The sequence below is a fragment of the Prionailurus viverrinus genome, chromosome E3, assembly GCF_022837055.1.
Source record: "Prionailurus viverrinus isolate Anna chromosome E3, UM_Priviv_1.0, whole genome shotgun sequence".
Classification (NCBI taxonomy): Eukaryota; Metazoa; Chordata; class Mammalia; order Carnivora; family Felidae; genus Prionailurus; species Prionailurus viverrinus.
In genome coordinates, this window is record NC_062576.1 from 41,259,714 (window position 1) to 41,287,485 (window position 27,772).

The 27,772-nt window shown below is 61.7% G+C and overlaps 1 protein-coding gene across 9 annotated transcripts in view; it reads left to right on the plus strand.

Moving 5' to 3' along the window:
• The window catches only part of LMF1 (lipase maturation factor 1), a 93,333-nt gene that overhangs the window by 51,741 nt on the left and 13,820 nt on the right, over window positions 1-27,772 (plus strand). For all 9 annotated transcript variants that reach the window (XR_007147661.1, XR_007147662.1, XM_047837737.1 and 6 more), the window contains 2 exons: window positions 12,104-12,169; window positions 22,806-22,973. Coding sequence is in view for 7 of the 9 variants with exons in the window: in XM_047837737.1 (XP_047693693.1) it covers window positions 12,104-12,169; window positions 22,806-22,973 (234 nt within the window). In the remaining 2 variants the exon portion in view is untranslated. The remainder of the gene's footprint in view (window positions 1-12,103; window positions 12,170-22,805; window positions 22,974-27,772) is intronic.

A 27,772-nucleotide genomic window follows, 5' to 3' on the forward strand; every position in this document is an offset into this window, starting at 1 on the left:
GACGCAGAGGAACCCCTTCTGGGCTTATTTTTTTGAAGTCAGGACGAGGACGTTTCAAGAAAAGGAAATTACACGGCAGTCTGTTCAAGGGCACCGGGAAACACTCTTGAATTATTAGCGAACGAACCCAGCAGCGCCTGAGCCGCATGACAGACGGGCTTTCCGCGGGATATCGAGTGGACGTAAATGAACCGATGCAATTCACCAAATGACCAGGTAAGAAGCAAGTTGACAAATGCCGTGGTCATCTTAACTGACATAGGAGGAGAAGCACTAGAATTAAACACACGTTCACGGCCGACGCATCTTCTGGAGCCCTGAGAACAGGTGTCCTCCGCCCGGTGTGTGAGGCACCCACCTGATGCCACGCTCACCTGAGGAGACCGCGCGTGTCTGACGAGGCAGAGCGCGTGCCGGGCGCCCGCTTATCCCGTCTACCTGGAGTCGTACTGAAGATTGTAGCTCGCGCAGAAAAGCAAGGAAAAGCAACAAAAGCCCTGAACGCGGGAAGGGAGGAAGTGAAGGCACCTGTCTTCGCGGTGGAGGGGTCACGAGGTCCTCAGGACCAGCGTGTGCAGTTAGCCAGGTGTGGGATTCACGCTCAGGGCACACGGATCAGGCCAGCAGAAGCCGACAGGGAGTGAATTTGTGGGGTCATCACTGTCGTGCCGTCCGAGCTCCTGTCTCCCCGCCCGCAGCGCCCCGGGGGTCCCACAGAACCACTACCCAGCCACCCGCGAAGGCGCCGGGCCCAGTGGGGGTGTCGCCTGGAGCCCTGCGGGCAAGATGCCACAGCAGGAGCCAGTGACCCCCACAAGGTCTGGTGACAAAGGAACTTCTACCTTCCCCGAATCAACCTTTTCACATGCGTGGGGATCATGCCTGGAGTGGCGGGCACAGTGTGTGAAAACCTGAGGTACGAGCTCTCCCCAGAGCCCCCCAGTGCCTACGACTCGCCCACGCGGGGCATTCCTCACGGTCTGCCGCTACCCAGACGTGGACACCCAGGGTGACATCTGCCTGGACACCGTCAAGGACGTGTGGTCTGTGTGTGTGACATCAGGGCCACCCTGCTGTCCATCCAGACCCTGCTAGGAGAATCCAGCACCCATAGCCCTTTGAGCACCCACGCTGTGTGTGAATAGCCTGGAGAAACCTCACAGCCTTTAAGAAGTACCTGCAAGAGGCGCGCCCGGGTGGGTCAGTCAGTTGAGCATCCGACTCCGGCTCGGGTCCTGATCTCACAGTCTGTGAGTTCGAGCTCCGCGTCGGGCTCCGTGCTGACGGATCAGGGCTTGGAGCCTGCTTCGGATTCTGTGTGTCCCTCTCTCTGTGTCCCTCCCCCACTCTGTCTCTGTCTCCCAAAAGCAAACAAACATTAAAAAAAAATTTTTTTAAAGACGTGTCTGCAAGAAACCTGCTCGAAGCTGGTCTCTCGCCAAGAACCCGGACTGTGTAGCCTCTCTCCTTGTGCTCTCTTTTTATCTTCTCCTTAGATCGTCTGCCCTTTCCTTCGTTTTTGTCTAGGACTCTGTATCTTAAGCTGTGGTGTCATTTTTGTTTCGTTTCTGTTTTTTAAATGAAGTCTCTGGTTGAGCCTTTATGAATACGTTAAATAAATACAGTGGTTTGTTTTTTACCCACCTCCCCCCCCAAAAAAAAAAAGAAAAGAAAAAGAAAATGTAAAATATGTCATTAATAACCTCCAAAACCATAAAATACTCGGGAAATTGTAACAGGAGCCTAACACCGTTCTCTGAAAGCTACCATCGTTGCTGAGAGAAATGAGAAAGGCTTAAAGAGACAGACACACTTGTGGGAGTCAGAAGCCTCAACACTGCTCAACTGTCCAGCTCTCCCCAGATCAATTTATAGGTGCCGTGCAACCCAGACGTAATTCTAGAAGGATTTTCTTTCTAGAAGTTGATGAACCGATTCTTAGATTTGTTTGGAAACGCCAAGGACCTAGAATAGCCAGAAAATCTCGCATAAGAGGCACACCCTTGTTCCAGGGTTTCCCAGGAGTCGCAGTTGGTGAGACGGGCAGTGGGGGCACAAGGACAGACAGCCAAACCCTTAGGAGGGTCTGCGAATCCAGAAATAGCCCCACACCAAAATCACCGTGACGCACGCTTTGGACAACTGACCGAGTCAGTGCCACCAAGAAAGACAAGGTGCTTCTCTGACGTGCAGCGCTCGGGCGTCTGGTTACCCACAGAGGCCGTGAGCCCCAGCCCGCCACTGCGCGCGGGAATTCGTTCGAGGCGGGTTCCAAACGTGAAAGTGGAAATCTCAACACTTCTTGAAGGTAATGGGATGTTTTTGAATCAGAATCTTCTCTTCCCGACAGATACGAGCGATAGACGGCACCCACAATTACTCTGCCCCGCACAGGGAGCCGGTGTCTGGGCCCGTAAAGGATGCAAGAAACCCAGTGGTCACGACGACCGGTGTGAAAGGGGGAAGCTTTAGCAGATACCCCTGCAAACACTTGAAAACTGCCCAGCTTTCCCAGCCGTTAAGGAAATGCCTGCCAGTCCACGCGCAATGGGATGGCGTGTGCGCCCACAGGACCTGCTGAACCCACAGAGGCCGGGACCACACTGCAGCGAGTGTCCTGGCTTGGGCCGCACCAATCACCGCAGACCGAGTGGCTTGAGCGGTGCTTCCTTCCTCCCGGCATGAGGCCGGCGGTGTCCCAGCGCCTCCCATCCCCGGTGAGGACTCTCCCCGTGTCCTCATAGGGGTGCGGGGGGACAGCAGCCCCGGTGTCTCTGATGGGGGCACTCGTCCGGTATGCTCAGGACCCTGTCCCCATGGCCCCACGGACACTTAATTACTTCCTCAGTCTAAATGCAGCTGCGGGGAGGGCCTGGGGAGGACACGGCACCGGCCCTTCACGGCAGGGGAGTGAACCAGAGAGGGACTGACCTGTGGTGCTCTCCTGCGGTCGTGAGAAATGGTGCGCAGTTCACGGAAGCCACGACGCAGTTACCTACGAAGTTAACCTACTCCACCCCGTCATGCTTCTGTTCTCAGGATGCCTGGGAATGCACTCCCCAAAACCCTCCCCCGGCACCAGGAGCTGGAGACCAACCACGGTCCATCGGCAAGAAGATGGGGACCAACCGAGCTAAGTCCCCGGAATGGAAGGCACCCGGCACAACAGGGGCGCGAGTCCCGACACTCAGCAGACCCGGTGACCTCGCAGACGGCGCGTCAGGCTCCTCGTGCGGGGGCTTCCGGAACCGGTGGGGCCAGCGTGTGGCCAGGATCCGGGGTGGGGACTGACTGGGGGGCATACTGGAACGTGGGGGGCCGGGGAAGGGTCCCCCGTGCTGGCGGGGGAGGCACCCAGGCATGCCCGTGCACAAAGCTCCTTGGCCACACGCTTCGGGCCTGGATGTAAATCATTTTTTTAAACCCGACGAGGCAAGCCGCCGGGGGCCTCCAGGGAGGTGGCCGATCGGCCCCTGTGTCGCACAGACAGCTATCTCTGTGGGCAGGGCCAGAGACCAGCACGCTGGCAGGTTTTCCTGGGGCTTCTCCGTCGCGCAGCAGAGAAGACCGCGTGCCCGCGAGCCCTGGAAAGGTGGTCAGCCTGGCCGGATCTGCGGCCTGAGCTAGAGCCACGCGACGCGGCCTCCTGGCCAGGCTCCCCGCGCCAGCTGCGGGGACGGCGGGCGGCCACGTGGCGCGACCACCCCGTCGGACTCCCTCCCTTGGGGCAGAGGTGCGGGTGTACCCTCCCGCTGGAGTGGCACAGGCCCACCCGGTGCTTCTCTGGAAGAGTCAGGAGCCCTTCTCCCAGGTTTCAACTCAGTCTTCGGCTTTAAAGGCACAGATTCCAAACACATTAGTGGGGAGAGGCTTTCCATCTGCAGAAAATGGCAAACGGCGTGGGTGTCTGAGTCAGTGTTTAATAGGTTGCCTTTCATCATGCTTTAAAAAAGTTTTCACTTTGTTCTCAAATCTCAACTTCTGTAAAGACAGACACAGGTACGTGTGTCTGTGGCTGAGTCGGCGCTGGCCGGGTTCGTCCTGGAGACGCTGCCTGTCACCGAAGCCTGAGCCTTTTGCTCCTGGAGCTTCCGCTCCCCGAGTCAGACCACACGGTGGCTTCTCCACAGGCCTTGGCGCCACAGCTGTCCCTGATCGGTCCTGGGCCGGCCGGACGGCCCGCGCCGGGCCGAAGGCCGAGGTCTCGGGTGCCCCGAGTTCTGGGAGCCAAGGCAGACTCCCTGCCGCCGGGGACTCTTCGCGCCGGACGGCACCAGGGGGAGGCACACGCTTGGCCTCGGCCTGGACGACCGGACAACCGAAAGCATCTCCTTCGCGTACCTCCCTCCCCCCGCCCGGCCTCCCTGCGCGTGCGGGAGGCCTAGGTGCGCAGGCGGGCGGAGGCTCTTTGCAGCCCCTCCTCCGTGAGAACCTGCCGTGACGTGAGCGGTGTGGTCGCTGGCCCACGAGGAGGAGCGTGTGCACGCCGGGCCGCGGGGGTCAGGAGTCGGTCTGATGACCGTTAGATTTCACTGCCGGGATGCGGCTGCTTCTCTTGGCTCTCGTTTTGTCAGCGCGCCTTTTTCCACATATTCTTTCCGTAGTTCCTCCGACACCATGTGCTAAATTATTTCATTACTGGTTCACCTCGTGGGAGTTTCATAAAAAACTTCCCAACTTCTTACCGACCAAATGCAGCCGAAACAAGCCACTTTCATTGGGAGCCGTGTCTCTGCGGTGGCCGGCGCGGGTCGCTGGCAGGTTCGCCGAGCGCAGGGTGCGGCAGGAGGGGAGGCCGGGCGCCGGAGCCCCCAGGCACCTCTCAGAGGCTGGCAAGGCACGAACTGTGCTGTTCTGTACGTGCAGGTGACCCCCCAGGGACCTGAAGGAGAGAGATGCCAGCGTGTTTCCCACAGGCCGTCCTCAGCAGATGCCTGACGACCGAGCGCCGGTGCCTCTCACGCTGGGTGCTCCCGCTCGTGGCTGTGTCTCACAGCAGCTGTGGCACCCGAGGTGGGACCCTTCCGGTGCTCGTCGTGGGCAGACTGCCCTGCTATCCTGTTAACACAAGAGAAGAAGCCGTATGTTAGCCACCAGAGCAAGGCCTGTGGTCCTGCATTTTTCAGGACACTTTGGCAGACCCGGGGGCCACGGCCAGGCTGCGATCATCAGTACTGTGAGAAGACACTTTGCTCAGACGCAGTACGAGTCACCTGGGATGAACTCGACAGCGTAGACAGAACAGAACGGACGCGTTCCTTCCCAAATGCAGCTTCCCAAAGCTGAGGGGGAACGGGAGACCTAAACGGCTCTGTGTCTATTCAATACACGGAATGCGTCACCAGAACCCGTTCCAGGGAGAAAAGCGCGGACCCAGATGGCTTCCCTGGTGGAATCTACCAGACGCTTCAGGAAGAAACGAAGGCAGGCTCTCTTGGAAAGCAGGAAGGGGTGGGGGGGGGGGGACACTTCCCAGGTTGTTGTACATGACTGAAACAATGAAACAAAGCCTGATGAGGATATCACAGAAAGGAACAAAAGAGACCAGTACCCCCAGGAGCAAAGACCCAGAAACCCTTAGCAAAACACCCGTCAGTTTGATTCTGGCAATGACAACGCCTGGTTTCTCTCAGGAACGCGGGGTGGTTTAACATTTGAAAATCAACGGACACGGTTCCCTACAGTAACAGCGTAAAGCAGCAGCTGTGAGAAAAGCACGCGACACAGACTGACACTGGCTCGTGGCAGCGGGGGGACGTCCTGGAGGGACAGCGTCTGAGACCGGGCCACCGGTCCTTGCTCGAGAGGGACGGGAGCCTTCACACCCAGCTAGCGTCTCTTCTCGCCGCCGCTCTCAGCGTCACGTTGGAAGTCTTGGTGCAGGAAGACGGGAAAAAGAAAAGGCATGAAGACTGGAAGAAAAGAAAGGAAGATATTGTTCACACCCCTTGATTCACCAGGCTGAAAAGCCAGTGGAATCCAAAAACCAACTAGCAAAATGAACACGTGAACTCAGTGAGGACGCGGGAAGCGAGGTCCGTGCGAAGCCCAAGTCGTATTCTGCGTACTAGGAAGAGACCATTAGAAAAGCAAGTTGTGAAAATACCGTCTACAGCTGCATCAAGCAAACCTCCAATACGTGGTCACAAATCCGATGGAAGATGCCTAAGACGTGTGTGTGGCAGGTGCAGGGTGTCAGTGGCGGGTGATGTGCACTTGGACCCGCGCTCACAGGTCAGAAGACTGCTTCACCCGAATGTGTGTGCAGATTCAGGGCATTTCCTGTCAAAGTCCCACTGGGCTTTCTGGAGAGGTTAACATGCTGATTGTAAGTTTTATATGTAAATAAAGAGAATCTTGAAAAAGAAAAACAAAGCTGGGACACCGGCTTCCTGATTTTACAGCTTAATTTAAAACTGAAGTGTGGTATTGTCTAAGCTAGAAAAGTGGACCCAGTGAAGAGGGTCCAGAAATGGACCACATCTCTCCTATTCGGCTGATATTCAGCCAGGGTACGGAGTCAAGTCAATGGAAAAAGGAAAGCCCCTCTTTACAAAAGGTGCTGAAGTCACGGGAAATCTGCAGAGGAATGAAAACGAGCTTGGACAGGATTTCGTTTGCACCAGACCCTACTTTGAGGTGGACCACGGACCTAAATTTAAGAGCGACACTGGCAAGTTCCTAGAAGGGCACACGGAGGAGTACCTCTCGGGAACGTGCCCGCACAGGTGCAGTCGACCGATTTCCAACCCAGTCACTCCCTGGGGCAACCACAGAATTTGTTTTGCAAACATAAAAGCCAGGAAAACAAAGCTTTCCGAAGATAACACAGTTATCTTGGGGAAGGCATAGACTGCTCCGATGGCACAAAAAAACAGTAACCATTAAAAAAACTTTTTTGCTAAATGTACTTGACTGATATGAAAAATCTCCATCGGCAAAACCACATGAAGAAAACAAATAGGTAAGCTACAGACTAGGAAAAATACCTGCAGCGTGTACAGGCCCAAGCAACAATTAACCCACAGAATACGCAAACCACGGGAAAAACGCAGGCACGCGGCTCGAACACACTGGGAGGAAGCAGGTCTGAGAACGGCCGGGAGCCCGGGAAGCGGGGCCCGGAGCGCCCCCCGCACTGCCCGCTACTTCGGGTCAGGGATGCAGCCTCCTGGCACAGCCGTTAGCAGGTCCCACCCGGCGAGACGCGCACCGGCCTCTGCGAGCCAGCCTTCCTCTCCTGCGCCGTGCCGGGACAGGGGACGACCTGCGTCCACACGGAGGCCGCACACGCCCGCACGCTGCAGGTCAGCCCTGTTCAGAACGGCCAGACCCGGGAACAACCCAGGGTCCGTCAACAGGGGTCAACGGCGGTGCGCTCCTATGAGGGGCCACGCTCCGCCATAAAAGGGAGCCCGCTCCAAAGGCGGCAACAGGGATAAACCCCACAACGCGCGGAGCACAGCCTGGTAAGTCCGCGGGGGTGAGATCCCGGGGAGGCCGAGCCGGCGCTGGCCGCCGTTCCGTCCAGGCGGGCGGGGCCCGGACCAGCTTGGAAAGGGGTCACAGAGAACGTTCTCCAGGATGGACATCCGCTTGCTATTTGGGGTGGGGATACCTCATTGTGTGCAATCGTCAGAACACGCTGAACTTGAGACTTCGGATGTGTTTCGTTCCACGTAAGTCGTAGCTTCCACCCTCTGACTTGAGGGTATTGTGGGGTTTTACACACGGCCCCTGCAGCGAGATGCGGCCCCGATACACTCCGCACACCCGGGGACAATGAGCGAGTCCAGCGTAACCGCGCAGCCACCCCCGGCCCTAGGGGACCCCCGCCGCAGAGAGCGAGGGCGGCCACCAGATTTGTCCACGGAAGCCACGTGTGGGGCGCGGGGCCGGGAGCAAGCAGGGGCCGCTCTCCACGTCCAGACCTGTGCGCGGCTGTGACACTCGCTGGCAGGGGGACAGTAGCTTCCCGTGAGCACGCGGAGCGCACGTGTCTGGATCTCCTCCGGAGCCGAGCGGCCTGCTGCCTCCGTGTCCCAACCGCACCTGGGCCTCTTCCTCCGGAGGCTCCGTCACTTCTGTGGGAGGGAACGTTCTCGGCTGCGAGGAGGCCACAACTGGGTAGCTCCTCCATTTGCATTTGGATTGCTTCTCTCCCCCCCCCCTCCCCCCCCCACCCCCCACCAGGCCCAGTGGCTGCCCTGAGGGAGCAAACCGGAATCATCCAGACCTCCAAGGGGGGGTGGGGGGGTGGGGAGGTCGGAGCAGGGAGCTTCTGAGCTGGGGGAGGACAGAGACTTTGAAGTCTGGCCCTCCTTGGAGTCAGAGGCCTCCAGTAAGACTGCGTCAAATGTAATTAAATGGGGTGCAGCACGCCGCCCCATGACGGCCGAGCCCAAGCCGATGTCGCCAGTTCCTCGACACCGCCTCCTGGGATCCCCGCTCGGAAAGGAGAGTAGTTATTCCCACCTGCTCCAGCGAACTAATGCGGGCGGAGGAAGGGGTTTTCCCGTGAGGCTGCACTGTCCTTCCCAAGAGCGCCTGGGGGCCAGACCTCAGACTCCGGCTCAAGAGGCGCCGTGGGGGTTTCTGGAAAGTGCTTTCTGCGGTATTCTGACCTCTGGTCCCAGCTTCAGCCCCCACTCGTGGCCCTGAGCTTGGCCCCTCGGCCCCCCTCTGCCTCCATCTCCAGACGCTCGCCTCCGAACGACCCAGGGCCTAACGGGCATCAAGTCCTACAGCTCACGGGGCCCGTGGTGTTCCCTTGCGTCCTGTGCAGCCCGTCACACAGCCTGCTGCAGGAGGACCCCACACGGAGGCCCGGCCGTTCTCCAAGACCTCTCGGGCCCAGGGGGCAGGGCGGAGGGAAAGCAGCGTTAGTCCCCCACCCCCGGGTTTCAGGCCAGCGCCAGCTCACTGGATTCAGCGGGTGGTCTCTGTGTAACTGTCCCTTGGTCTTGGAGGGTGCTGGCGGGGCCCTGCGGGCGTGGAGACGGGGCAGTCCTGAGAGGCCCCGCCGTGTGCCTGAGCCCCCAGCACCACGTAGGGGGCACATGACTGTGAACCCCAAACGCACCTGAGACACAGAGATCCCCCCACCTCGCCTGCTGAGGGGCACACGGGGTCCTGCGGGCCCAGCTCCGCCCCCAGAGGAGAGGGGTGGCAGGAAGCCCGAGTGGCGTCCCAGACCACCAGGCTGCTCTCGGGAGGGGCAGTGCCTCCTCCCGAACCCGCAACCTCGTTAGTGTGGGTGGCCCCAGGGTCACCGAGGCCTCTTCCGAGGGAAGGAGCCAGCGTGGCCCCTGTGAGTGCAGGTGGAGGCAGTGGCCCGTCGGTGAGAGAGTGGAGGGCCGAGTGCGCGCAGGATGAGCCTGCCGCAGAGGGCTCCCCGGGTGGGGGCGCCCCCTGGAGGAGGCGGCCCACTGCCCGGGTGCAGCTCAGGCCCGGGAGCCCCTTCTGGCCCTCGGGTAGGAGTGAAGGCCGCAGCATGGAGAAGCCCATGTCCTTCCTGTGGGAAGGCCTTGCACCTGGCCTCTCCAGACGGGGGGTTCAGAAGCACGTTCTCAGGCCTTTGACCGTCCAGAGAGGCCCATCTGCATCCCGGGTGCCTCCCTTCGTGCCCCTGCCTCCTCCTGACTCCGGAGAGCGAGCCCGGAATGTTCTTGTGCCTTGCACTCTCCCTTCCCTGGAGAGCAGGGGTGGACGGCTGTGGGTCACTCGGCTCTCTTTGGATCTGGCCTGGCACTGGCTTGTCTGAGCCTTTTTTTTTTCCCCAGAATTAATTTGGGGCTGAAAAAGGCTGACAGAAGTCTTTGTTCCTTTGACGCTCACTCAGGAAGGAAAAAATCCGTGGAAAATCTGACATCTGCCTATAGGGAGAAGTCAGCGGATGAGGAGGAATATAATTATTCTCTGCTCCCGGAAGAATGTTTCAGATTTTTAAGTGTCTCATATCAACTTAGAATTTGAATGACATTTTAATTATTTTGTTTTTTTCTTCTTTGCCTGGTTTGAATCTCCAAAGAGACCCGCTCTTGGATTCCAAGGGGTGCGGGGAGCAGAGCTGTGCTCACGGGGCTGTCGCGTGACGGCGGCTGCTCTCCTGCCCCGCGAGCAGGCACGCGATCACCGGGAGCTCGTGGCCGTCCGCGTCACCGGGACAGGCTCGCTCGGGTCTGGCCAGCAGGCACGCGGGACTTCTCAGAACTCGGTTTTCCTGTGGACACAAATGTGCCACAGAGCTCTGCCCAGGGGGTGTGTCTCTGGCATTTGTGTGACCTAAGCAAACCTAGTTTCCAGAAAGATGGGGACTCCGGTCTTCAAACAGCACACCCGGGTGCCTAGAGCTCGTCTCCACGTGGGTGGAAGGTGCCGCCGAGAGGCTGGGTTGCCAGGGTGGCCGAGGGCCGGGTGTGTGCACGACCCCCACCCCCAGCCCAGCACCCCATCAGAGACGGCAGTGGGTCGGGGCTTAGGACAGCAGAGCGCTAGGAGCCCTTGGGGACAGATGTGCAAGCTGACCATCTGTAAACCAAGCCCGCGTGCATGGCAAGAGCAATGCTAACTCGGTCTGTCAGGAAGCCTGAAGGGCCACCCTGTGTCGCTGGGACTCCCGTGTCACCTCTCATCCCTGCTCCTTTGGGTGTTACCGTGTCCTTGCCGCCTGCCAGCCCGAAGTCTCGGCTGCTCCCCATGCCGCACCCATCCTGTGGGCTCCATGTTCCAGACACATCCCAACCTAGATGGTCCTTCTGCCTGGACAGCCGCGGAGGCCCCTCGTCACCGATCTCGTGTCCCTCTCTGGCCCACTCCGTCCCCACCTGAACCTGACTGACCCCAAGGCCAAGGGGACCCTGGGAGTTCCCGAACACAGCCTTTCCCGGTCTGCTCAGCTCCAGACCTGCCGGCCCGGGTTCCCTCACACCGCTGCCTGGCATTTCTGTCCCTCACTCCTCCTGCGGCTTGTCCCGGCCTCTCCAGGGCCGCCCACCTTCCTGCTCCAGGGCCCGGGTTCTCTTCTCGGCACCCTCCACGTGCCTGCCCCACCGCAGCCAGACAAGGCCTCTTCTGCGCCAGGCTTGACCTGTTGAGTTCTATGTGCTGACTACGTGGGTGGGAAGGCGGGCGGGCGGGTGGGAGGTAGGCGGGAGGGTGAAGCTGGTAGGACTCGGCCCAGAACTGTTGCAGCTGTAAAAACCACGGTCACGAGGGAAAGCGGAGCCGCAACCCACGCCCGCTTTCTGTCGGTGCGGCTTCTCACCTTCCAACCGAGCTGTTATGTAAGAGACGTCGCAGCAGAATCTCTGGGACCCAAGCGGGGTCTCCAGGGCCGGCAGCGGACAGCCCCCTCCTAGGAAGGGTCCGCAGGGAGCTGCGAGTTCCCAAGAGAAAGCGGGGCTGGAGGCATCCGACCGACACACGAGCCGCTGTGGTCCCCGAGGCTGCAGAGGGGCGGCATGCTATGGACACCAGTGTCCTCGGGGCCACGGGCCGCTCAGGGCCCTCCCTGCACGGCCTCTCCCCTGCGTGCCCGGCAGCTGAGCCGCTCCCTGGGCACGCTTCAGACCCGCTGTTCGTGGGGGCGGTGGAGATGTCCCCTCCTGCCCAGCTTCCTCTGCGTCCATAGAAGCATATTCAGATCCAGGGCCTGTGGCTTTTCCGGCCCGTCCGTTTTTAAAGCCTCCCAACCGCATTCCTGCAGTCATGCTCAGAAAACCTGTTTTCAGGGTGCCTGGCCGGCTCAGTTGGAGGAGCCTGGGACTTGTGATCTCTGGGTTGGAGTTCAAGCCCCATGCTGGGTGTAGAGATTACTTAAAAAATAAAAAATCTAAGAAAGAAAAGCAGAGCTGAGTCTTGCAGGAAGCACAGAAGGAACTGCCTTTGTGGGAGGAAGCTGGTGTTTTCTACACATAACACGGGACTTAGTCACAGAAAAGCCCCAAGCGGGCCTTTCGGACAGCTTCGTTCATGTCTTCTCTGGTCCGTGTTTCAGGTGCGAGAGAAGTTCTGTCCCTCAAAGCTTCCTTTGGGTGGCCCCACCGTGGCGGGTTTGCGTGTGCTCGGGAGTGGCTCACGTCCTTCTGTCTTGTCTTGGCAGGGCCTCATCAAGATCCGGGGGGACCGGTGCTGGCGGGACCTCACTTGCATGGACTTCCACTATGAGGTGAGCCCCACGCGGGGGACCCGCCCGCCGCACCACAGGTGCGGCCTCTTGGAGGCCACGGCTCGGCTCACAGGGCTGCCCCCTCCTGCTTTTTTTCTCGGGAGGGGTGGGGGGCGATGGGTAGGTCACGAGGTGGCTTGCAGTGCCCCAGCATGTGGGGAGGGCTCCGTCCTGGAGGACGGGGCTCCCGGTGCCCGTGGCTGCGGGCCCGGCGGTCCCTTGGGCACCGGTCCCTCCACTGCTGTCCACGGTCCTGCCCGGGCACCCTCTCCGGGCAGGTGGGCTGGCCCCGTGCACCCCCAGGCCGGGAGGTGCTCCACTGTGCGCCCTGCCCCCCAGCCGTGGCAGACGGACGCGGGGGCAGGCCCCGGTCCTGCTGTGCCACGTTTCCAAGGCTCCCGCGCCCCGTTCCCCACCCCTCCCTGGAACCCCACCCAGGTCCAAGCCCTTCTGGACGTTCGTGTCCCTTCTGGCTGCTCACGTTTGTGGGGGGCGGGAACCGCATTGGCCCGTGAATGAATTAGCCCGAGAGCATTCGGTGTGTGTGCACAGAGAAGCCCTCCCGGGTGCCATGTCCCTCTTGGCGACACTCCTGGCGCGCGCCTGTCGGGACGTTTCCTTCCACGTGTCCCGCTCCCGGCTTGCAGCTCCAGTACGGGAAAGGCAACGTGCTCTGCCCTTCTTACGAGGCGCTTGCTTGCAGCCCTCCGCCCCTTGGGGGTTTTCAGTCCTGACACGTTGAGTAGATGCCAACTCTGAGTCCCAGGCACGTTCGGCTTCGCGTCCTCTGTCAACCAGCCCGGGGCAGGGACGTCCCCACGTGTGCCGCATTTCATGGGGGTAGGAGACCGTCCTTGGGGCACGTGCGCCACAGACTCCCCTCCCCTCCTGCCCACGGGCCCACGGGTCCATCCCTGGGTCCTGCAGCCACCTTGTCACAAAGTTCCAGACAGTAAATGTTCCTGGCTCTGAGGAGGGAGGCGCCGTGGGGCCCCTTGGGCTGAGCCAGGACCCCTGGGGCCACCCAGCCAGTCCGGCCGCGTCCCCGCGACTGCCCGCTGTGTGCAGAGGAAGGGAGTGAGAGCAGGAGGAACAGGTGGCATGTGCCAGAGTCCCCGCGGCACCACCTGCCGTCATGTGCCTGCAGGTCTTGACCAGAGTGGAGGCGGGACCCGGGACTCCATCCAGTCTCTAGGTCAGCAGGAGCCTCGGCCAGCAGGGAGGGGCCGGACGAGCCCGCACGCGGGGTGGGCGAGGTGTCCCAGCCTCGTGCATCCTCAGAAGGGCCGGAGGCAGGTGCAGGGAGGCAGAGTTCCTGCATCTCTCCAGCCCTGCAAGGGGTCTGGGCAGACCGGGGGCGTATGACCCACGTCTTGAGGAGGGGGCTGGCCAGCCGTGATGTCGGTGTGAGGCCAAGGCCGCTGGGAGCCCGTCTTCTAGGACAGGCCAAGTCTTGGCTCAGCGATCATAGTGGAATCCAGGGTGTAAGGGAGCGGCTGCCCTGGGGCCCTGGTTGCAGTACCGCTGTCGCAGACCAGGAGCCTGTGCCCCCAGGTCAGGTCTCTTGCAGGGACAGAAGCACCCCGACTGTCTAGGAGAAGCTTTTGCCTAGTGGATCATGTTCCCCCATGCTCCGGAAGCTAGGTGGAGTGAGGGCACCCGACACAGGTCAGGAGTGGGGTCTGGGACCCCTCGTGCTATTTGCCGCCCGCAGAGCCCCGTCAGGTTGTCTGTGTGCCTGGAGCAAGGATGGGGGCCACACGGCCTGTCCTCGGTGACCTGGACTCCCCAGTCGGTGGCAGGTGGCAGTGGGATGAGAGAGGGCAGCTCGTTCACGGTCACGGCACTGCTGGCGGGAGGCTCACAGGAGGGACCCTCAGGGGACAGCCAGGGAACCGGCAGGGGTGGGGGGACAGGCACGCAGGTGAAAGGGAGGGAGGGGCTTCCGGCTAAGACAAGAACCTGGAGTGCCGTCAGCATGGGGGCTGAGCCTCTGCCTCCCCAGACCGGGCAGTGAGCCGGAGGCCAGCGCGGTGGGGGGGGGGGGGGAGTCGGCAGACCTTCTGCCAGCCCCAAGCGCCGACAGGAGAGGCCCGCACCCGACACCACAGCCTCGGCCCACGGTGTACCGTCTACGTCCTCCCGTGACCTGGGCGCAGCTCCTGGTGGACTCAGGGCACAGGAGGGCCCAGGCAGGGCCCCTGCGTGTGTGTCATCAGCCTCGGTAGAGGAAAGAGCGGGTGACCTCCATGGACGCTTCCAGGATGAGCCACGGTCCCTGCGGGTCTCACGGTGGCCCTGAGCAGTCACAGCAAAGCCAGCCGTCCCTCAGAAGGTGCCAGGAGCCCTGGCCCCCGCGCTCACGGGCTCTTACACGGTGAAACCGTCCACGAGAAAGGCCCTGGGATGGCCTCCCTGCCAGGCGCTCAGCGAGGGAGGAAAGGAAAATGCTGTCTATCTGCCGACACCTCTGTTCCCTGTCAGGGTGGCGGCAAGGTACGGTGGCACCCCACGCGGAGCAGCACGACTTCAGGTAGTGGCCCCCCCATGACCTCTCTGCCCAGAACAAATGAGTCGGGATCTGGACTCGTAACCTTTACGATGCTTTAGTTCCCGGACGTACCCTGGACGTGCGCACGCCTGAGCGGGCCCCTGCCCGCAGCTGCAGGGACGGGCGTGCGGTGTGGCCTCTGAGCAGCCACACAGGCTCCCGCCTCGCTGGCCACCCGCCGGGTTCCACCTGCAGCGCTTCTGGGGTCGGGTCTGTGCCCCACCTCAGGCCGCGGGAGGCAGTTGGTAGATGCCGGCACCGGTTTCGTTCTAAAGTCCTTCATGCAGAGGTGACTTTCCGCCTGGGACACAAATCACGTTCGGCTCCCGCGACTGTGAGGTCCTGCGGTCCCTGGCGCATCCGAGGGGCCTGTCACGTCCACTGTGCTTCTAGGCGCGACTTCCACGCCTGGGCGGAACGGCTGGCTTGAGGGCATCTGCAGGGTCCGCCTCAGAGCCTCGATGCCTGAGCAGACCCTTCAGGAGGCGGGTCCATGCCACGCGGGGGCCCCCCCGGCCTCTACCCCTCCGAGTGCACGTGAGGCCATCCACACGAACACTGCCTCGATGGTGTTCGCTCCCGGGGCCCCGAGCACCAGCCCAGCCCAGCGGGGACTGCCTTCCCGCTGCTCCCTGAGCCTAAGTCAGCTTTTTTTAGTTTGTGTGTTTATTTTTGAGCGAAGGAGAGAGACAGAGTGTGAGTGGGGGAGGGGCAGAGAGAGAGGGAGACACAAAATCCCCAGCAGGCTCCAGGCTCTGAGCTGTCAGCACAGAGCCCGATGCGGGGCTCAAACTCACAGACCGTGAGATCATGACAAGCCGAAGTCGGACACTTAACCGACTGAGCCACCCAGGAGACTTTTTTTTAATTTTTTTATTATTTTTTTAGTGTTTATTTACGGTCATTCTTGGCACTCTGCCTCCCGGGTCCAGGCCAGGCCCCCCTTCCCGGGCGCCAGTGATCTCGGCCATGCCAGGATGCTCTCAGGGGTGACTGAGGCGGGCTGGGCCCCAGGGACGGACAGCAGTGCCGGTGGGAGCCTCCGGCCCCTCCCAGGCAGCCAGGCGTCCTCCCGGGGCTGGGCGGTGTCATGGGGGGCTGCTCACTAAACCCTGGGCATCGTGTCCTCCCTCCCTGGAAGAGCTTCGGTCATCTGCGCGTGTGAACGCCGGCCCGCCGAGTGGTGACCGGCGTCTTTCACGGCCCACACACCCTTTCTGGCTGTGCCCGTCGGCCTTGGGTACAGCCGAGGGCACAGCTGGGGCCGCTCTACCAACGCCCCCACCAAGCACAGCAGGACCTTCCTCCTGCATCGCACACCGGCCCCAGCACAGGAGACTTCTGTTTGGGTCTCGGGCCAGTGGGTCCTGTCTGTAACTGCCACCTGGGGACCTGGGTTACCAGCTGTTCATACCGTAATTTGATGGGGGTCACCAAACGCCCTTAAATACAGGGTTACGTAAATCTGGAAGGAACCGGACTCAAGACTGACATTACTGTGAAAGCTACAAATGTTAACATGATGGAAGTGGGGGCTGAGTTAGCTCCCGTGGGTTGGGAGTCGAGGCTTTGTCCCCCGGCAGCTTTCCTGATTTCATAGCAAGGAAGTGTATTTTGTGCGTACTGGGGACAGGAGGGGAACACCGCCTGGCTGGGTGCTTGTGGTGGCCCACGCCCTGGGGTCACCCAAAGGGCGAGCTCTGCCAGACCAAGTCCGTGAGAGGCAGGGGTGCAGCCTTAGGGTCAGCGAAGGTTATTGCTGCGCCTTCTTCGTACAGACCCATGCCGCGTGCCCTCGGGGCTGCTTCTGACCCGTGTGCGCCTCGAGGCTTGACCCTGTCTTCCCAAGTTGAAGCTGGTAACAACCCCAAGGTTTTCCTCAGATCAGTGACACGCATACTAGAGTGTCAACTCTGTGAGGCCAGTTAGTGTAACCGAGTTCCCGCGTAGGTGAGAACTTTGCAAGTGTCCTTGTTATTGATTTCTAGTTTCATTTGTTATTGTCAGAGATCGTATATTATGTGATTTGAATCTTTTCAGATGTATTCAGACTTGTTTTGTGGCCCAGAATACGGTCTTCGTGAATGTTCCGTATGAGCCTAAAGCAGGAGTGTCTGTCCCGTATTCGCTGAGTGCTCGTGAAATCCAGCTGGATGGTAGGGGTTTCGTCTCCTGTGTCCCCGTGTTTTGTCTGTCTACTTGTCCCGTCAAGTATTGAGAGAGGAGCTGAACCGTGAAACCACCATCGTGGACTTGCGGACACGTGGGCCGGAAGAAATGACCCTCCCTCGTAGGCGCGTCCGATGCTCCCCCGGCCAGCGGCGTTCGCGCGGCCTACGTCTTCCACGCTGTGGCTGTCAGCCCACGTGCGCCCTCGCGTGAGAAGTGTGTGGCGTTGGGCCCTGTTGCATCACCCGGTCGGACTGCCTTCCGGTTGTGTGTTCGTCGCCGTCCCCGAGCACGGCGGTCGCGTGGCTGCTGCTGGCTTGCTGTTCCGCCCAGCCGTCCTTTCCATCTTCTTGTGTCTTCTTCCGCTGCTTCTGGATTTCTCGGATGTTTCTTACACCCCTTGCCAGCTCTTTTCTCAGCTCGTTAGCTACAATCGTTCTGTTTCCGTTTCCGTGGTGATTTGAGGGCTCGCCGTGGGAGTCTGTCGTACGTCACAGCCAGGACCGGGACAGTGACGCGCCCGCTCTCTCCCCGAGCCTCCCGCTGCTGCTGTCGCACGCGTCCTGTTACAGGAGCCACAGGCCACGGCGTTTCTGTTCTCGTCCAGTCAAATTGGCCTTTAGAGATCGCACCTTATATCGGAAAGACAGCGTCGTGTGGCTGTCCGAGCCCTCAGCATCTCCAGGGCTCCCCTCCGATCACCACCTGCTTTCCCTCCACCGGGCGGCCGCCCCTCACACCCCGTGGTGCGGGTTTGCTGCCGCGGGGCTCTTGATCCGAAGACCTCTCTCCCCCTTGTCGGTGAAAGACGTTGTCGACAGACTTGTTTCGGCCCTTGAGGGACGTGGCTCCAGTGCCCTCTTGCTGGGACCCGGGCTCGGGCGGGATGAGAGCCCCCAGTTCTTGCAGAGCCGCCACAGCCACCCCCGGCGTCTCGTGCTCTTCTACCCGGCGCCAGGACGGTCCCGGACCCGTGTGCGCAGCTCGCTTTGTTTCCTTCTCCGCCGCCCGTCTTCGGGGCGGGAAGCGGAGGCGGCCTCAGGGGGTCTGAGCTCCCAAGATGAGCACACACGTGGCACCCGTGTCCGCCTTGGCGTCACCAGGGACGGAGCCTTCAGCCCTGACGTCGGGGCCCGCGGCAGGCCAGCCGCCAGCTGTGTGAGAGAACACGGTACATCTCCCGGTGTCACCGAGACCCTCTCCTGACAGGTACAAGCGACGTCCACTCCCTGCCACCAGGGAGCCGCCCACAGGGAGATGCCTCCGTGTCCCCAGGGGACACACCTCCACCCCGCAAACAGATGCAAAGTTGAGACCGCGGGGCGGACACCTCACCTCCCGGGCTCCGCGAGCCGCGCGCGTCCCGGGTTGGTAGTGATGGTGCGACTGGGGTTTTCTGTTGAACCAGAGTACGTGCGGCTCGAGGGTTTTCAAAACTTGTTCTTGAGACAAGGATTACGCACGTTCCTCTTCTCATTAAAACCTCACGCACGTAATTCGTAGTCCCTCAAATGGGAAAAGGGCTGAAAAAGCCGTTTCTGTCCTCACGGTTCTCACTGAGGGCCTGGAGAGGAGGGCGTTGGAACCGACAGGAAGGAACGTCACTTTCCCCAAATCCTGAAACTGTTTTCATCACCCTTCGTGTTGTCCTCACGTTTTTCCTTTTTAAAAGTGTCTTTTTGGGGGGCACCTGGGTGGCTCAGTCAGTTGGACGTCCGACTCCGGCTCAGGTCAGGCAGGACCTCACAGTTCGTGGGTTCGAGCCCCGCATCAGGCTCTGTGCTGACAGCTCGGAGCCCGGAGCTGCTTCGGATTCTGCGTCTGCCTCTCTCTCCGCCCCTCTGCCACGTGCACTCTCATTCTCTCAAAAATAAATATACGTTAAAAAAAAATTATCTTTTTAAGGGACCCAGCTGTAAAATGACCCACGGGTCCCCCCGCTTACCATCCCCCGGCCTGCAAGCCGGGCCGTGCTCCGGACACTCGGCCACGATTCTCTAACGAGCTGCGGCCGCGGTGGTGAGCACAGCAGGCCCTCCTGCCACTACTTTATGGGATGCGACGTTCCAGCCACCTCCAGGGTTTACAACGGGATTTTATGACATAGTGGTCTTTTCCAGCATCAGTGCAAACAAAAATAAAACTCTGTCTCCGCCTTGCAGAAGGGAGACCTCGGGACCCTCCCAGCCCCGAGGCCCAGACACAGCCACCCACGGGAGGAGCGTGAGCCTTGGGCCGGCGGTGTGGGGCCTTGGGAAACGGAGCCATCCTCTCAAGGACTTGTCATGGGAGGTGTCGGACACCCATCACAGTATTTGTTCTCATTTCTGTGTGGCAGAGAAGCCAGGTGGAGGGCACGGGGCCCACTCTGGGGCTCACACCTGCAGACTTGGGGCCCCGTCCCCCCACCGACCCGCTGCCCCCTGCCGCGCCAAGCGGCAGATGATTCTACTGAGCATGTGTCTCTGCTTCACGATAAGTAAGGTCACAGAAACTCGAAGGAACGGGAATTTGCAACAGCTGTCCAAGTTTATTACAAATTTAGGTCACAACCTTCTCAAAACCCCAACAGGGTCCCTGACCACTGACCTGTCGAGGCTCCCGCTACCGCGGGCATGACCCAGAGGTGGCGTCGGTGGGCTGCCAGCTGGGGAGGCCCCGAGCTCAGCCCTCCCGAGAAGACGCGTCTTGCCTGACCTCTGCTGAGAACACGCGATTACTCACAAAACCCCAGGAAACAGTCCCTTGTCCCAGAGATGCGGTTCCCAGAAATCTGCCCCAACCAGAGATGAACACGAAGTTCAAGAAATGAAAAGTGGCAAAGGACCTGGCGCCCCGGAGTGGGGGCAGCCCCGCCCTGGGCGCCCCCTGCCAGGAACACAATGAGCCTGCCTTGGGCGGCGGAAGGTGGCCTGGCCACTGCAGGGCCTGGAGGCGGGGCCTTGGGGGGCTGGCCAGCCTCACCCCCTACCCAGACAGTTTGTTTCTGCCGGGAAAACACTTCAGCGACCACCGCCCGCGCCTCGGGCTCACTCCCACCTGCACGTTGAGGGAAGGAACAGATGAGACGCTCAGAGCCTCTCCCTGCAGTGTGACTCCGTGAGGAGCTTGGCCTCTCTCCCCCAACTCCCCAGGAGCAGGGGGTCCCAGAAGGGGGACGGCTGTCGCCGGGACCTCCGCAGATCGCAGGAGGGCCCACACCTCCGGAGAAGCAGATGTGACCCCCTGGTGCGGTGACTCTGAAGGCCAAGTAGAAACACGTCTCCGTGTCCTGTCACCAGCTGGAGGCCGTGAGCGAGGCTTGTCTGGAAGGGCCCAGCAGAAGAGACTTCCTTGTGCTTGTTACTCAGTGCTGGACGGTCCACTGTGAAGGACAAGGGGCCGGGGGGCGGCCTGTCAGCGGGGCCCCGTGGGCCGTAAACCCCAGATGATCGTGAAGAAGAAGGCGCATCCTGGGCACACGTGCTGTACTCGCAACCCCCAGGTAGCCCCATCCACACACCTGCCACCCGCGTGTCCGGGCCACAGAGGGTCCGAGTTGGCTGCACCCGGGGTTGAGGACCGGGGGACCTGGAGAGAGCAAACGAGGCCCCGAGGCCATGCGGGCAGGTGCGCCCTTCTTGTTCACAGGTGGGAACACATGTCACGTGCTGAGAGCCCCTGGGACGGACGGGGAGGGGCCCACGGGGCGCTGCCCCGGGCTGCAGACGTCTGCTCGGAACACGCGTAGACGCAGAGCTGTGAGCTAGACGGGTGTGGACGGAGCCACACTTGGTTTTCCCGCTGGGCCCACCGAAGGGCCCAGAGCCCATGACACGCGTGCCCAGGCCGGGCTCCCATCGAAGGGAACATACCTGAACCAGAGACGGCAGAGTCTTCAGGGCCAGAAGGTAAGGAGCGTCTCTGCAGTAAGTGACGGCGAAGGACCCGCGTGCCCGCGCAGCACAGGCAGCTGGGCCGGAGGGACAGGTCTCCCTTGCAGTGGAACACCAACTGACCAATGAGGAGGAATGGCGGACCCAGAAGTCATGGCTCAGAGGCCAAGAGAGCCACGGATTCTGGCAAGAACCCGCAAAGGATGCGGGAATGCAGGCGGGGGTGGGGAACTCCACGGCCCCAAAGTGCTGGGCACGGCACGGCCGACACCCCCTAACCGGGTCCAGGTGGAAACGGCCATGCTAAGGCACATGGTCCCCTCAGGCCCCCGGGGACAGACCCGTCCCCTCCTCGGCCTCCTGCCCAAAGTGCAAGCCCCACATCTACCGTGAGGGACACCCTGCAGATGAGCTAGTCTGTGTCTAAGATTCACACGAGGGTCTAGAGAGTCTGGGGGCTGGGTCGCCTTTTGTTAAACACATCCTGCCGGGCAACAGGAGGAACCTGAGTCAACCGTCCCTGGTTGTGACCGAGACAGCTCACCCTTCACGCTCAAGTACTGAGGGGCCAAGCACACGAGGTGGGGGAAGAGTGCCGTTCAGGGAGTCTCTTTCCTATTCTACCGACTTTTCTCTGAGCCAGAAAGTGTGTCCAATGGAAAGCAAGAAAAGTGTTCCCAGATGGGACGGTGGCCCTTCCCCGGCAGTTGTCCGGCCAGGAGCTGCCCCCAGCCTGAGCCAGGGGGCGGGGCAGCCAAGGGCAGCTGTGTTTGCGACCCACTCCCGCAGCCTCTCGTCTGATCCGGCCACCCTGCGTGTCCAGGGCAGCATGTGGCTGGCGTCCTTGGACCAGCAATCCCCACCTCTGCCCACTCACGACAGACAGAGGGACAGGTACTGGTGTCCACGCCACACGGGTGCCACGCCAGGGCACCTCGGGGCTGGGGAGCAGGTGGGCGCGGGGTCCCAGCAGCAGCTACGGACGAATACTTCCTCCTCCGGCCTAAACCACCTGTGACGATTAAGTCCTTTAGTGTCAGAAACATCTTCAGAGTTTCAAAGCTGGAACTGCACCGGCCCCGCCGCTCTCGTCCGTCTGTCCCTTTGGCCCCAGCCTCCCCCTCTGATGGTGACGTCCTCGTGTGAGGTGTGCGTGCAGGGAGTGTGAGCGCGAATCCTCGAGAGAGAGAGAGAGAGAGAGAGAGAGAGAGAGCGCGCACGTTGGCACACGGCCTGCGCACGCCCGGCGGCAAGGGAAGGAGCAAGGCCCCTTGCCTGGGCCGGGCTCCCTCACACCCGCTCCATCGTGGGCCGCACCCTTCCTGGAATCCGAGGGCTCCGGTTGGTGTTTGAACCTGTGGAGCTTGCACGGGTGTGTGAGGAGGGCACACAGCCTTCCGCATGGCCTCCTCCCAGCCTCCTCTCCTGCCAGGGGTCTGAGGGAAGACGGGGCCCCTGAGGTCAGGGGCGCAGGGCCTGTGAGCCGGGCCCTGGGGCGGCCAGCACCGCGGCTGAGTCAACACACAGGCCTCGTGGGATGTGCACACCCGCCCCCCTCACACGTGTGCGGAGGCCATTCCCCGGAACACACACGGGGCCGGAACCCCCACCCCCGGCAGCCTCGGAGCAGAAACCTCCCGCGTGCGAGCGCTGGCCCAAAACATGGGCTCCCCCAGTGCCCCGTCCCTTTGGCCAGGACAGACCTGAGCTCCTAGGTCACCAGGACCGTCAGGGCACCACGATGGGTCAGCGTCAGAAGCTACAGGACACCAGGCAGGGGATGGCGATGCACACCCTGAGCAGTCGCTGGTCCTCGGTACCGCCCACCCCCCCACCCCCCAGCCCCCAGCACATGAGCCGCTGGAGAAAGGGCCATGGGACCGGCCTCCCCTGTGCCCTTGCCGGCCAGGATGCTCCCAGACCTCTCCCTCCCCTAAAAACCCCCTTGTGCTTCTGGGCCTGCCGGTGGGTGCTGCGTGGGCAGGGGTCCCCTGTGGGCAGAGCTCCAGGCTTGGCTGACGGGCCTGCTTCTGTTCCCCAGACGCAGCCGGTGCCCAACCCCATGGCCTACCTCCTGCACCAGTCCCCCTGGTGGGCCCACCGCTTTGAGACGCTCAGCAACCACTTCCTGGAGCTCGTGGTGCCTTTCTTCATCTTCCTTGGACGGCGGCTGTGCATCCTCCACGGGGCCTTACAGATCCTGTTCCAGGTGAGCCCACGGCCGACGTCACCCCTTTAACTGTCCCCGAGATCGCGGGCTCTGCTGGGGGGACGAGGCACATGGCCCAGGACGTGCGACCGGGAAGCCCTCCGTGGTGCCTTCTTTGGGGTTCCTTTCACGTGCGAGCTGCACGTCGGGTCTCCGAGGAAAGGGCTGGTGGTGGTCTACTTCCACGCGGACAGCTGTTCTCAACCCCCGGCTCCGGGGCCCCTCCGCGGTGGGCAGGGGCTCCACCACCTGCCTCCCCTGGGGCGCTGACCATCCGGGACCTCTCCTTTCCCTAAACGTGGGCATCTACCTGTCGATGCCCAGGAAAAACACTGTGGGGACTTCCAATTCCTACGTCGTATTTATTGTCCTCGCGGACAACGACCGGTCCCGTGTGTGCGCCGCGTTGAGAGTGCTCCTGGGAACACCTATCCAGACGGAGGGGCGCCGGGCCTGGCCGTCCTGCTCCAGACCCTGGGGTCCGCCGTGGTGGCGGTGTGCTTTGGGCTGTGCTCCCTCGGTTCTGAGTGTGTCCCGCGGTGCGGACGTCCTGCAGCTGTACCATCCGGGGTGTTTCCAGGTTTTCACCGTCACAGACAAATGGGAGTCCGTGTCCCAGGGGGGCGCGACGTCACGCGGGACGCGTCCTCTCCTCTCCTTCCGTCACGTGAGCCCCGCTCGTCCCGCCTCCTCGCCAACTCTGCTCCGGCCGGTCTTTCCGTTGGCCGTTCTGGTGGGTGAGGATCCGACGGGGGGAGTGGGATCCGACGGCAAGAGCCGCCACCTTCACGAAGGCCCTGCCTTCCGGCGCCTGCGGTGCGGGTCGTCCACAGCAGAGAGTGTCTCATACCCACCGGGTGGCTTCCTGCCGGACGCATCACTCGAGTTGACCCTGTCGGCAGAAGTTTTCTCAGCCGTGTTGCTCTCTGCTGCTGGGGTGCAGACCCAGCGCTGACTTGCACGTATCCGCCACGTCCGACTGCCCCTGCGCTCGTCGCCTGTCCCTCCGCTCGCTCACCCCTTGAGGCAGTACACGCTCCGGCTGCTTTTGTTCTGGGTTTTACGGGTCCCGAGTGGATGCTGAATTTCAGCAAGCGGTTTTTTGTCCAGCAGCTGGGAGAGGGCCTCCCCTCCCGTAAGCTGTAACACGGGGAGTCGCACGAAGGCCGCGAACGCTGAGCCAGTCTCACATCCTCGGGTGAACGCGGCTCTGCCACACGTGTACTTCGACACGTCCCTGGGAATAACTTGCCGGTATCCGTGTGCATCTGGCGTGGCCGCAGGGAATGACGTCCGTCGCCAGTGGCGGCCCGTCCGGGCCCCGCTCACGGCGCTTCCCCCCCCCACGCGGCTCTGCGAGGGCAGGCGGCCACGGGGCAGAGGCGGCACCTGGGGGGCTGCTGGACAGGCCGGGTTTGCATTTGTCCCGAAGGCAGATTTAGCAGCAAACGTTTTCCTGGGAACTGGGCCATTGGTCACAGCAGAGAGGTTTCTTCCCGAGCGGAGGCAAGACACGCTCTCAAGTCACAAGTGCACGTATGTCAACTGGTGTTTTTGGACTTGTTTTCGCGTCTTTGGGTTTCCTTTTGTTCCTTTCAGCCTTCTTGAACTATTTTTGTTGTTCCCTTATTTCTCTCTGAGTTACACGTGTGGCTTCTTGCGGGTGAACGCGTGCTCTTTGCACAGACTGAAAAGTCTGAATTTCCTCCCTGTTTTGCTGCCACGGCCGCCCAGGCTCTGCTCCGGCCCTCCAGTGCTTCGGTGGCTCTGCTTTTTTGATTCATACACTTTTTTAGAACGGTTTTGGACTTACAGAAAAGCTGAGTGCGGAGGGGCCCCTTGTCCGTGAACTTGTTGCATTCATGTGACACCCCGGTCACAATGAGCGTGGCCGGGCCCGTGACCCCTGCTCCCCCACCCTCTGATGAGGGACACGCCCAGGCCGGCAGGGGCGCTGCGCATCACGCCTGCCCCACGCGCACTTGAGCCCCGTGGTCCCACGGCCCCAAGTCAGCAGGAGGCGGCCTCGGGCAGAGGCTGGAGCACCCCTGAGAGCATCCGCCAGTGTGGGCGCCACCTCGTGACGGACCCTCCTCCGCTGTCCAGGGATGCCCGGCCAGTGGGCTCCCCTGTCCCCTCCCACAGGAGAACTTCCCCCTCCCCATTCCAAGGCGACTCAGAGGACCCTGGCCAGCACAGCCCGCTTGGCGTCAGGGTTACCATGGTGCCAGAGAACCGCTCAGCGTTGTGGGGCCTTAATTAGCCACCGCCTCGGCTGCTTTTCCGGGCTGTGGACCACGGGGAGCCTCTCCAGGCTGTAAACCTGCCTGGGCCCGCGAGACCAGCTTGCAGCTACTGCTTTCTCTCCAAAACCCCGAAGCCAGGGTTTGACGAGTGGAAGACGAAAGCACACTGTCCCGTTACTTGACCGGATGAGGGCGGGAGGTGTGCACTAGTAGAACGGACGGAGAGGCTTCAGCGCCTTGAGAGCGGGATTTGCGAGATCCTCACTTGCCCGCAGAACCAGGGCCCTCGAAGTGCCCTTGTCCGTTCACAGAGTGCTTGGCGGGAGCCCTGCGTCAGGACGGGCGCCAGCTTGCCGGACCCGGCCGGGCCGCAAGTCCGAGTCCTGGCCTGGGGCACCAGCGTCTCCGCTGCAGGCAGAGGGTCTCGGGCCACGTGGCCGGTCTCGACCCCGTTCTAGGCTCTGCTGCCTCTGCATGCGAAACGGCACACGGCGAAGGCGCAGGAACGCGGGGCAGGGGAGGCCAGAGCCGGACCTTCCCGACCTGCAGTTCTGGGCACTGTTCTACAAGACCAGCCTTTCTGCTTGTAGTCCGGGCAGGTCCCCAGTGTCCCCCCTTCTGGTGCCATGCCGTGCGCCAGACAAGGCAGCAGAACGCTAGCACGGCGGCTCTCCTCCGAGGCACGGTCTGATGCCCCCACGGGGCCGGGCCCCAGCTCCCTGGAGCAGGGAGGACGGATGGCCAGCTGGTCCAGCCACGGCGTGTCCGGCCCCCTCCCAGGCAGCGTGGGGTCTCAGGCTGGGGGGCCGCAGGGCGCAGTCTCGGGGCCGGAGCGGGTGTGCCGGTCACCCCAGCGAGCGGTACGCCGTGGGCACGCCCACCCGAAGGTTTCTGCGTTGTCCTGACGGGGGCCACGCTCCCGTTTCTGCACCCGACACACTGAGGGGCGTCTCTGGTTCTGTTTGTTTCCGTTCATTCCTTCGGGGAAGGGTTGAGGATGTGAGCATGCTCACCTCCTCCCACGCTCAGTTTACACAGCTGTTCCGGAGGGTTCTGCAACGCCACCGGTCCGCTGTCTCCTTGCAGAGGTGCACGTGAGAGGCGACAGGAGAGCTGAACTGCGCGGTCCCGGATGCACCCCCCCCCCCCCATTCTGCCACCTCAAGCCTCAGGGAGAGACCCTGGCCGGGGGGCACCCCTCCTAGCGTGGGAGTGGGGGTTTGCCAGGCAAGTGGCTCCTGGTCAGTACAGAGACCAGTCGTTCACCCCACACCCGTCTTTTCCGCCTCCCACAGCGTCCTGCTCCTTCCAGTCTCTAGGACTTTGGGCAGAATCGAGAACGTGTCACACTGGGGGCCTTCACCGGGGATGCGGGCACAGAGAGCTGCCTCCCCCAGCCCCTGAACCAGAGTTGGGGTCCTGGCCACAGCAAGTCACCTACAAGCATGGGTGTCCTCTCTGAGACTGGGAGCTGAGGGCCCAGCATGGGAGTTCCAGAAACCCCTTTCCTTTGGTGTCTGTTGCATCACCGGACTGCCTGCTCAGCGTCTCCTGAGCCCAGGATCCCATGCGCACGGCTCAGCGTCCTGAGTGTTCTCCAAGGCTTCCCTCTGGTCCCCGGGGGGCAGCACGCGGGGCTGCCGGCCCAGGTCTGGTCTCCCGCAGCCCACAAGGTGACCTGCAGGCATGTTTCAGGCTCCGTTGCTGCCGTAAACACAGTGTGATCCGTTCACTGTCCCTTAGGAGAGGCTGCAGCAGTGGTGTCCCCTCAGCACACCGGGGCCACGCACGCCAAATTCCCTTTTTCTTATTAAAAGTAACCATCCCGATGAATGGGAGGAGGGACAAGGGGAGTGAGCCAGGACCGTGCGTTTCTGCAGCCTCAGGGCTCCTGCTGCTTTGTCAGAAGCAGACTTCATACCCAACATTGTGCTCTGTGGCACCCTAGCTCTCCGGGTCAGGACACCCCAGGTGGGCTCACAGGAGGGTGACCAGTGCAGGGGCGCAGGTAGGTGAGAAACAGGTTTGTGCCACTGCCCTACTCAGACCCACCAAGATAGGAACGAAGGGACAGCCAGGCCTCTGGTCACTTTGGGCCTGTCGCCAGCCTTTCAGCACATCCTCCCCAGCTCTGACCCAGACAAAATTGTCAGAAGCCTGTGGGGCCGGAACATTCTGGATAATGGACTTGTGGGCCTCTTCCTGACATTTCCTCCTCTCCATGGCCTGCGCGGGAGGGGGGGCGAGCCCATGGGGAAGCATCAGGGCAGAGCCTCCCCAAGCCCCATCCCGACTCCAAAGGTGGGGTGGGCTGGGAGCCCAACGGCCAGGAGGTGGCGCCAGGGGTGGGATGGCTGGCCACCGACCGTGACCCGCAGCGGAGCCGCTTGGTTCCCTGCAAGCTGTTCAGCAGTGGCCCTCCCCGGGGCGGGTCCCATGCAGCCCCTATTCTCACGTGTGGCTGGAGACGCTGGTCACCAGGCAGAGGACCGGGTCTGAGCTGACAGGACCCGTGTCCCCAGATGCAGACTCAGAGCCCCCCCGCTGCCAAAG